General features: G+C 33.7%; 2 protein-coding genes across 2 annotated transcripts; one reads left to right on the top strand and one right to left on the bottom strand.

Annotated features, from left to right (window-relative positions):
- The first annotated feature begins 1,087 nt into the window (after window positions 1-1,087).
- LOC141655422 (uncharacterized) lies at window positions 1,088-1,531 on the top strand. The gene has a single exon (XM_074462503.1). It carries the CDS (start codon window positions 1,088-1,090, stop codon window positions 1,529-1,531), a length of 444 nt encoding a protein of 147 aa, XP_074318604.1.
- An 833-nt stretch (window positions 1,532-2,364) lies between these two features.
- On the bottom strand, window positions 2,365-11,638 carry LOC141655421 (uncharacterized). Its single transcript, XM_074462502.1, has 2 exons — window positions 11,314-11,638; window positions 2,365-2,507 (listed from the first exon to the last, which is right to left on the bottom strand). The coding sequence occupies exons 1-2, from the start codon at window positions 11,636-11,638 to the stop codon at window positions 2,365-2,367; spliced, it is 468 nt and encodes a 155-aa protein (XP_074318603.1).
- Window positions 11,639-11,803: the final 165 nt, after the last annotated feature.

Below are 11,803 nucleotides of genomic sequence, written 5' to 3'. Positions count from 1 at the left end.
GTATTGATAGCAGAGCCATCAACAATATCACAGTCAAATATAGGTTCCCCATACCTAGATTGGATTACATGCTGGATGACTTTAGTAGTGCTAGGATCTTTTCTAAGATTGATCTTAGGCAGGGATATCACCAAGTGAGAATCAGGGAAGGTGATGAGTGTAAAACTGCTTTTAAAACTAAGCAAGGGCTATATGAATGGTTGGTTATGCTATTTGGGTTATCAAATGCCCCCAGCACTTTTATGAGGTTAATGACAGAAGTGTTGAGGCCTTGCTTGGGAAGATTTAATGTGGTACACTTTGATGATATTCTAATTTAAAGCAAGACCACAGAAGAACACTTAAGCCACCTTGAGAAAGTATTTCAAATTCTGAGAGGCAGCAAACTATTTGGAAAATTGGAGAAATACACCTTCTTGGCAACTAAAATTAAGTTCTTGGGATATATTATCTCTAGCAGAGGGATTTCTGTGGATCAACATAAGATTGATGCTATTAAGTCTTGGCCAATTCCTAAGAGCATCACTGAAGTAAGAGGATTGAATGGCCTTGCTTCCTTCTACAGGAGATTTATCAAAAATTTCAGTGTTGTTGCTGCCCCTATCACAGAATGCATGAAGAAGGGAGAATACAAGTGGACTGAGAATGCTCAGCAAGCATTCAATTTAATCAAAATAATGTTGTGTGAGGCACCTCTTATTAGGCTACCTGATTTCACTTGCCTGCTTGAAGTAGAGTGTGATGCCAGTGGTGTTGGCATAGGAGCTATATTAATTCAAGAGAGGAAGCATATGGCTTACTTCAGTGAGAAGCTAAGTGGAGCCAAGCTGAGTTACTCCACTTATGACAAAGAATTATATGCCATTGTCAGGGCTCTTATGCATTGGAGCCACTACTTGAAACCAAAACCTTTTGTGTTATACTCAGATCATGAAGCTTTGAAGTACATCACAAAGACAAGTTAAACCACAGGCATGCCAAATGGGTTGAGTTCTTGCAATCCTTCACATTTTCAAGCAAATACAAAGAGGGCAAGCAAAACATTGTTGCTGTTGCACTTTCCAGGAGGTATTCATTGATGTCAGTTATGGAACAGAAAGTTCTTGGGTTTGAGTTCATAAAAGATATGTATAAAGATGACCCTGATTTTTATGAAGATTGGTTGGCTCAAACAGAAGGAACTAAGATTCAGGGAACCAAATTCTTTCTGCATAAGGGATTCCTGTTCCATGGAAATAAGCTATGTGTTCCAAGAGGCTCATACAGGGATCTGTTGATAAAAAAAGTTCACTCCAGTGGGTTAGAAAGTCATTTGGGGGTCCAAAAGACTCTTTATATCTTGCAGAAGATTCTACGACCTAAAATGATTGGAGATGTCCAAATAATGCTTAGGAGGTGCTCCATCTCGCAAAGCCAAGAGTTCCTTTCAGCAGACCCTACACACCGGTGCGTGCCAAACAAGCCTTGGGAAGATGTGAGCATGGATTTCATAATAGCCTTGCCAAGAACTCAAAGAGGAAATGTGAAGTAAAACGCTCAAGACTCGGATTTTTACTGAAAAGGACTCGATTTGGACAGTGAGATGGACTGTTTAATTGTGATAAAAACGACTAAAAACTTAAAAGAAACTCCGAGAACTGCAATCGAACAGTCGACAAAACTGTTTATAACCACGGTTCCAGAACTCTACAATCGAATAGAGTAAAGGATGTGATTGGGATATGACTTAATCCAAGCACTAAGCCACTAGACTAAGCCTAAGGATAATTTCCAGCACTAAGCAAATAAAATACCCGACTCTAAGCACTAAGCAAAAGAGGATTTCCCAGCACTAAGCAAAGGAGATTAATAGAAATCAATGTTTCTAACTTGTGTTTGTTCATTCATCAAAATCTGATTTTCTCATGTTTAACCTTGGCTTTTATACTACAAGCCATACAATCTTGACCCTTGATTACAAACTAAGATCTAAGGCTCACATAAGGGCCGAAAAAACAACAAGAAAAACGGTCCTCTAGACCTTACACAACTTACACAAGACAATGACATAAAGCATAAGGACACAACCTCCCTTTGGCATGTTCTAATGACTTATTTATGATCACAATAGTCCTTTTAGAAGCTCACAAAACCGGTTCATGCTTTTGGTAGCCTTCCAAAGGTGTATTAGAACTTGCTTGTTCAAAAGAGGAAAGGTTGAAAGTGACCCCTTGATAAGTCTCTAAAACCGTGTAGATGTCCCCATCACTCGGTTTTATCTACCTTGTTCCACATGGTTCAATTCCTTTTAAGACAAAAGATATCATGTAAAAATCCTCCAATCCTTGATATGAGGATCCTAGGCCAAAAGTTTGACAATTTTCTTTAGACGGGTTTGGTCTTGGACCTCAAATTGCGTGATGGTCCAAAACCGGGCTCAATGGGACTAGGTGTGCCTTGATTTGCTTCAATCTCCCCTTCTTGAAAAGGATTTGCCCTCAAATCCTCGACATGATCATCACTAAGTTCTTCATAATAAGGACTCAAATCCCCAACGTTGAATGTACCGTGTGAAGGAAATGTAGATTCATATACAAACTAACATACTCTTATATGTCAAAATTAATTTGTCATAAAATTAATTACGGATTTTATGCATGCAAACAATAATATAAGAGAAGAGAAATCAAGTCCTTACATTGTAGATTTCGGTTCTAATGGGCACAAAAGAAATCTCCTTTTCTTTTGTTCTTGAGCTTTCCAATTGGAAGAACAAGGATTCAAGTGTAGAATCCCTCCCAAAAGCATATACCCAAGGAATACATCTTAATAAACCAATATTATTTAGATCTAGTAATAATAATGGTTTTACAATAAAATTGATACAATATAAATTGTATTTTCACTCTTGAAATTTCGGTCAAGAGGTGGTAATATTTGTGTGTTTATTTCTCTAGATTTCATAATATTTAGAGAGTATGGATTAATTTTCTCACACTAGAAAATTATCATATTGTATGAATGAATTGATTAGGAAAAAGAAAACTCTTTCTTTTCTTTTGTTTTGGCCGAAATTATGGCCTTGGGTAGGTTGCCCAATAGCTTTCATCTTTGCTCTTCACAAGAGACTAGGCATGCAAACCTACTAGTTAGCTTTTATTATTGTGTCTACCACTAAACAATTAACACAATTTTATTCCACTAACTCCTTATTATTTGGTACATACAAAATAAAATGGATGGTCCATTTTATTTTGTCATTTGTCAATTGTAACATATGTGACATGTTACTTGACATATGAAATTGTAATGTATTTTTTAACATATTAAAAATCAACATACTCATAAAATATGTCATATACAAAATCGACTAGTAATTCGCAATTACTTGTACCAAAAAGGTTTCCAAATTATAAACTACAACATTCTGTATTTATAATAATTTATTCATTCCGTTTCAATTGTTTCTTTAAACAATAATTTCATCCAAGTAATAAAATAATTCAATTACTTAGACCGTGTCTTATTTAATCATATTTACAATAAGATACGTAAATTATACTCACAAAATCATCCGTCAATTTTAAGTAATTTAATTAACTCATATCGGTATACGATTAATTAAATAATCAATTAAGAGTATTTCCCTATAGGTATGACCTAAGGGGATCAACTGATCACCACCGTCGCACGACAGTAATGTCAAACTCTAGTCAGCCAATCATTACCGATATATGTTGACCAGTTGATAGTAACAAAATTACTTCCCAATTGTATTCTTTAAAATGAGATTTAATAATGATATTTAAATCATATGATCGCACTATTGTTGAGGACACATTTCCCAACAATCTCCCACTTGTCCTCGACAAGTGTGCGTCACCAATTCTCTTGTCCTATTACTATCTCCCACTCAATGCAAGGTGTCTTTCAGGTCGTACTTGCAAGTGATCATATCGAGAGTGGTTTCCTCGATCTGGAGAATAACTGATTGACCGGATTTATCCACTCTGGATACCTTCCGAGCGTGGCCACGCATTTACAGTTCATTACTCCTCGAGTGGCCCTGAGATATTGTTTTAACCCTGACAAGGGGATGGACAATTCCTATCGCACTCATTCCCTTCGACTAGCCACAGCCATCATAACCCAAAATATGCCCATTTGACCCCATTTACGAAGGTCATAGTAACACAAATCAAAGTTAATCTGAAACTGTGCCATCTTAGGTGAATAGTCTTTAGTCAAAAGAATCGACTCATTAGAATACTATAGCAGCTCTCGCCACGACCAGGCTATATAAATTTGCCAGAACTCTATAAGCGGTCATAAGGCCCGACAAGGTGTTCATAACATCTGCCTATGTGATCGACTAGTCATCTCACATGACTGTATGGCACTTGAACTTGCCATCAATCGCATCACACTCTAGTCACTTCGAGACGTCACCTCATACAAGTGACTATGGGCGAATACTATGCTAATCCGTGTTCACTTTAACGGGGTTCAATTGTCTCCACAACCCGTTTGGATGTAACAAAGTATAATAAAAGAGTTTTAAAGTAAAACTCGAACGACAAATGCGATTATCACATATGAATAGTCAATGCCTGATTACTATTTCATGTTCTATAATCTAATTTGATCTTGTACATAGTTGTTCATTTCAATTCAATTGAAATGACATGACTCATCATGTTTAGCCTTTGAGAAGGCTTTGGTTAGTAGGTTTTATCAATTTCTTGTACCTTACTCAACCTCACTACATACGCGTTTTCCTTTGTAATGTATACATTTACATTACAAAACTTTCTGAGTATGTGTCGAGATCCAATCAAGACATAGGCCCTCTAGCCTAAGAATAGCTCCCACTGTTTTCACAGTGTGCGGGACTCATCCTTCTTGCACATCTCATGATCGCAAGTGTACTCAATTTCCGTTATAAATATCTCTCATTGTTCTTTATTGCCTAGAACGATTCTAGAAAATCTACTTCTTAATAAACATTGCCACAATGGTATCTTAACCATCCTAATGTGTTTTGATTATGGTTTTGTCGGAAACCATGCGCAATCTCAATTGTCAATTGTCACTTGTGTAACACCCTTACACAATATTGCATCATAAACACTTTGCATCATAGCCTTAATGCTTCTGCAAGCACTTAAGGGTAATCTTTATAGCTTACTTGGTAAAGATTACTTAAATTCGATTTTGAAAACAATTCATCATACTCAAAGCATATGAAGTGTTATACATCATTTCTTTTTAATTGATTCGGCAGCGGAAGCAAATGAAATCAATCAAATATATTCAATTTAATTGAACTAGTCATGAATCTTATCAACATAAGACTTCTTAATGACGCTAATATCATGTGGATTTATCTTCATAAATCCGGATATTCAAGATGTATTATAATACTCCAAGAGTCTTAAATCATTCTCAATGATCAATATGTCATCCACATATCGGACTAATTAAAACTTCCGTAACTCCCACTAAACTTCATGTATAAACACAATTTCTCGACTTATCGAGAAATGTTTTGTCACATGATCAAAATGTTGATTCTAACTCATTGATGTCCTACTTAAGACCCTCTCTCAAGTCTCACATTATCTTAGGGTTGCAAGAATCTACTAAACTCAAGACATGTATTGAATACATTCCTTCTATTGAAGAAGTGGGTTTTAGATTCACTCGCTATGTATTTCATAACTTCATAATGAAACACAATCCCTAAGAAGATCCAAATAGACTTAATCATTTCAATTAGTGCAAAACCCTTTGCAACCAATTTGCTTTGAAATATCTCTTTATTAGTGCAAAACCCTTTGTCACTAATCAAGCCCTTTTGATTCGGATTTTCATGGCTCTAAGCCTTGTATTGAGTTGTGACTTAAACACTCTTATGTAAGTCATATGTTCATTACTTTCTAGAAGTAATCAACTTGAATCAAACAATTTCTTTTGTAAGTTATAAGCTCTTTACTTTCTTAAAAGTAGCATGAATTCATCATTTTTAACAAGTGACGAATTTAACCTCCTAGGTTTTGAAGAAACAACGTCTTACACAAAACGTCTCATGTAGCCAAGAAAGACAGGTTTCTTGCGACATAACATTCTTTGTGGCTCTTGAATAATTTCTCCCACTCTGTCTTCTAGAAATAAACCTGTATTTTAGAAAGACAGCTTCATGAGCCGCAAACCCGTCGTGCTCGTGATAATTGTAAGGGAAAAATGAGCATTTGTTTCTTGTGAAAAACTTACAAAGATGGTACCTTTACCATTTCATATCTCATATGATTCGATTTAGTGGAAAAATAATTTAGACAAAAATCCCCAAAATGATCAAGTAACTCAAAGTAACTTGATTGAAATCCAAACCATATCGAATAGCGTTTGATTTCTTAGCTAACCACACATTATTCCATAATGCGTGCTAAGAGAGATTAACTTGTGATACTATATCACATTTCCTTGGCTTATATCAAAGTCTTCACTTCGATAATCCCATCACGACTTAAATCGTGATTCCTTGAATTCTTTGAAATTCTTCAAAGATTTCTCTATTTACCTTATTAAGTGAACACATTAGCGTCAACCTAAATCGTTGGTAAAAGAAAATGATCAACCTATTTTGGATCAATGATTTAAAACCTCGATCTCCTTTTCAACCAAAAGGCACGAGACATCTTGCTTTGAATACAAGATACGCATATACCATTAACAATCTAATGGTTTCAAGAGTACTTGATAACTCTTTGCGTTCATCATTCCAAAATTTAAGGTTTAATCTTGGGTTACCAATTTGAGTCCTGCATCATCTTCATGATATATCATTCTAGTTTGGTTTAGAATATAATCACCTTGATAATGGGCTAGCCATATATCAAATCGTGGTGTAAAGGGTCACAAAAGTGAAACCTCTTTTGTATCTTAACAAGTTTGTATTCTTATTTAGAGTTTATGTACTTAATAGTCACAATTAAGTACAACTCCAAACCCGAAAACTAGATTTAGTACACAATTACTCTATCTCTCGATATTGTTGTTGCTAGTCGTCATATTCTTATCATCCCATGTTTCAAACATAATGATGAAAACCACCACCGGTTTCTAATATTGACGAAGTAGTACTAGCAAAATTTATGTCAATCATATAAACATTTAAAGAAGAAGATCCCATTAGATGTCCCACAACTAACTTGTTGATTCTTCAATAATTTGGGGTAGTTTCCTTTCTCGTGTCCAACATTTTAAGACAATGGAAACTTTATCGGTCGGGATTGATAGGTTTAGTATCGTCATTCTCAACAACTTTACCTTTAATATTACCTTGTATCAATTCCATCATAATCCTTACTTCTTGAACCTCGTCCTCATCTTAACGGTTTAAGAGAATGCTCCCACTTAATTCAATGAGTCTTTGCTTTGAGAAGCAAAATTGAATTCATGAAGATTACTCTTCATTTGTTCGTTTTAGTCTTAAAACTTTCATCGAAGTGGTTGCGTTATTTTGGTCAATTACGAATTCTAAAAATCTAATCACCAAAACAATTTTATCTTTTCAAGGTACTTAATTCATTTAAGTATATGAAAAACAATCCATTGTAAGTAGATGTGTTAGTCAAGAATCAAAAACCTGTTTGATAACGAATAACTTTTATCTATACTCTCTACAAGAGATCCTTCCAATGGATAAAACGAGGTTTTTAGAAGGAAAAATTCAAATTTTGTCTTTAGTTACGATGTTTTAATGGAGATTTGAATCAAAAACCGAAATGATATCGTATATGAATTGTGGTAAAGAAATAGAACAATATTATAACGGAATAATGGAAAACTTAACATTCATCGTTTTATAAATACTTGTAAATAAGTATAGCATTTACATAGTGACCTCTACCCAACTATGATAAATGATTCCAAGACCCAAATTCATATCAACTTAGGCACGGGGTAGCCGATGCAACCTTCATTAATATAACTCGGTGGATTAACCTTTTAATCGATTCTACTTTTAGAACTCTTGGTCGATAAAATTACTCTAATGTTTATCTATAGCCCAAAACACATCAACAAGGGCACGGGGTAGCCGATGCAACCCTTATCAATTACTTTTGTTGAGTTCAATCCAAATTTCGAATAAATGTGTCCATTATCCAAACCCACATCAACTTGGGCACGGGGTAGCCGATACATCCCTTATCAACATGAATTCGGTGGATTAACATTCATCACCCACTTCCCCTACGTAACAAGGTTTGTACCCGGGGTAGCCGAGCGCACTCCCTCGCGAAATAGGTTTTCATGGTTTCTACTATTTGGTAAGGCTATGTCTCAATTGTTTGTTTTAGCGAGAGGTCATGTCAATTTATTATCTATCACGTTTTAAGTGAACTAAAGCGGTGAACTACGATAATTTTAATTGACACGGTCGTTAAACTCGATAAAATAAGACAATGCATGTTTAGTTATGGCGATTTAGCGATGCATGTGACATAAAACAAAATGCAAGCATAAAAGTAAATAAATCCTAGTATGGCCTTTCCTAAAATAGAAAAACTATTAATCTATTACATATTCGGAAACCAACTCCATTGGTCCCTTGAACTTCGGTTGTGGCACGCATCTCGAGGTAACACCGTCTTTATGTATCGCCATTCTTGAAGAAATCCGTCTTTTGGAACTCCTAATGAATAAAATTACATAATAAATTACATAATTTCCTATTATACATTTGTAACTAAAATAAAATAAATCTATTAAATATTACAAAACGGTGATACGAGATCACAATAAAAATTACAACCGAATCGATATTCCCATACATTTCTGGAAATACCAATTAAAAATCTAAGGCCATACTAAGTAAATTACATAATTCAAAATTACATAAATAAAAATTATGACAATCATAAAGGAAAAATGCAGCATTATAATATGTATGAACATGCTCAATTTTTATGCTAAATCGCCTTTAATTAGCCAATATCGTATATTACTCGGTTTTTACGGTTTTGCGTGATTTCAACATTTTATAATCACAAAAATGCATAAACTCATATTTATGCATAAGTTAATTACCCTAACCTCTTAGGACTCAAAATATAGTCTCCACTAGTAATTTGACCATAATTAACTTTTGTTTACAAAATTGTTCATAAAAGGACCAAAATTACAAAAATAAGCTATTAAACTTCAAATAAATCACAAAATTTCAAATAAATTCAAAATTTGAAATTTAAATTCATGAACATTCTGGAAAAAATTCCATGACACTCATAATGTTCAAAATCTTAGGTTAAAAATTTCGAAAATTTTTCCGGAAAAACAATGTTGCGGTTTATCGATATTTAATAAAATAATCATAAAAACATGGAAAAATTATTTTCATTAACTTTTCAATTTTAGATCTGAAAAATATAATAAAATGCAACATTAGACGTTTTTCCTAAGTCATAGATTATATTTTATTAATTTTCATTAATAATGTCACTATTTATGCCATTTTTCTTCAAAAATTCATAAATCATGCTAAAAGACTTCTTTATAGCCAATTATTTTACACACATCTTGTAAAATTGCATGTGACAACATATTAATTTTCTATGACCAGATTCGAAATTTAACTCATATTAACCTATTTTTCTCTTAAATCCGAATTTAATAATGAAAAATTCATTTTTCGAGCATAACAAGTGCAAAAATTATGAAAAATTACAGGTTATCTCAAAATAATATATGTGACAACATATCCAAAAACCAAGTGAAAATTCGAAGTATAGCTAATTTTCGACCAAAAATGACATTTTTACTCATAAAATCACATTTAAATGTCATTATTATTAAATATGAACAATAAAAATCCGAAAAATTAACCAAAATATCCTAAAACACTTTAGGACCAGAAATATTAACATGCATGTAATTATTTCGTGATATATCATAATAACACAAATTTTACAAGTTTTATTTTGTTATTCATATAACTCGGAAAAACTTTTAACCAATTTGCATGCAAACAACCGTGGCTCTGATACCGATTGAAGGAAATGTAGATTCATATACAAACTAACATACTCTTATATGTCAAAATTAATTTGTCATAAAATTAATTACGGATTTTATGCATGCAAACAATAATATAAGAGAAGAGAAATCAAGTCCTTACATTGTAGATTTCGGTTCTAATGGGCACAAAAGAAATCTCCTTTTCTTTTGTTCTTGAGCTTTCCAATTGGAAGAACAAGGATTCAAGTGTAGAATCCCTCCCAAAAGCATATACCCAAGGAATACATCTTAATAAACCAATATTATTTAGATCTAGTAATAATAATGGTTTTACAATAAAATTGATACAATATAAATTGTATTTTCACTCTTGAAATTTCGGTCAAGAGGTGGTAATATTTGTGTGTTTATTTCTCTAGATTTCATAATATTTAGAGAGTATGGATTAATTTTCTCACACTAGAAAATTATCATATTGTATGAATGAATTGATTAGGAAAAAGAAAACTCTTTCTTTTCTTTTGTTTTGGCCGAAATTATGGCCTTGGGTAGGTTGCCCAATAGCTTTCATCTTTGCTCTTCACAAGAGACTAGGCATGCAAACCTACTAGTTAGCTTTTATTATTGTGTCTACCACTAAACAATTAACACAATTTTATTCCACTAACTCCTTATTATTTCGGTACATACAAAATAAAATGGATGGTCCATTTTATTTTGTCATTTGTCAATTGTAACATATGTGACATGTTACTTGACATATGAAATTGTAATGTATTTTTTAACATATTAAAAATCAACATACTCATAAAATATGTCATATACAAAATCGACTAGTAATTCGCAATTACTTGTACCAAAAAGGTTTCCAAATTATAAACTACAACATTCTGTATTTATAATAATTTATTCATTCCGTTTCAATTGTTTCTTTAAACAATAATTTCATCCAAGTAATAAAATAATTCAATTACTTAGACCGTGTCTTATTTAATCATATTTACAATAAGATACGTAAATTATACTCACAAAATCATCCGTCAATTTTAAGTAATTTAATTAACTCATATCGGTATACGATTAATTAAATAATCAATTAAGAGTATTTCCCTATAGGTATGACCTAAGGGGATCAACTGATCACCACCGTCGCACGACAGTAATGTCAAACTCTAGTCAGCCAATCATTACCGATATATGTTGACCAGTTGATAGTAACAAAATTACTTCCCAATTGTATTCTTTAAAATGAGATTTAATAATGATATTTAAATCATATGATCGCACTATTGTTGAGGACACATTTCCCAACACCGTGCACTTCATAATCTCCGAGAAGGTTGAGCTTGTAGGCATTAGGTCCAATTTTCTCGAGTATTTCAAAAGGACCATCGGCCCTTGGCATGAGCTTATTCTTTCTCTTGTCGGGGAATCCCTCCTTTCTTAGATGTAACCATACAAGATCTTTGGGCTCGAAATTCTTGGACCTCCTAGAACCTTTGGACTTAGCTTTGTGAACCTCATTACTCTTCTCAATTTGCTTCTTGACTTGCTCATGAATATGGAGCATTTGCTCAACCCTTTTCTTAGCATCATAATCAATAATGTTTCTCTTGATGGGTGCCAAGTCCGTGGGCATCATTGGGTTGACACCATAGACTACCTCGAATGGTGACTTACCCGTGGTGGTAGAGGGAGCTCGTTTAAATGCGAATTCGGCTTGGGCTAGCTTGAGATCCCAATCTTTCAAAGACTTAGTAACGGTGCACCTTAGTATCCGCCCCAATGTTTTGTTGGTGATTTC

Source organism: Silene latifolia, chromosome 5 (genome assembly GCF_048544455.1).
Source record: "Silene latifolia isolate original U9 population chromosome 5, ASM4854445v1, whole genome shotgun sequence".
NCBI classification, from domain to species: Eukaryota; Viridiplantae; Streptophyta; class Magnoliopsida; order Caryophyllales; family Caryophyllaceae; genus Silene; species Silene latifolia.
This window is presented reverse-complemented; position numbering and strand designations above follow the sequence as displayed.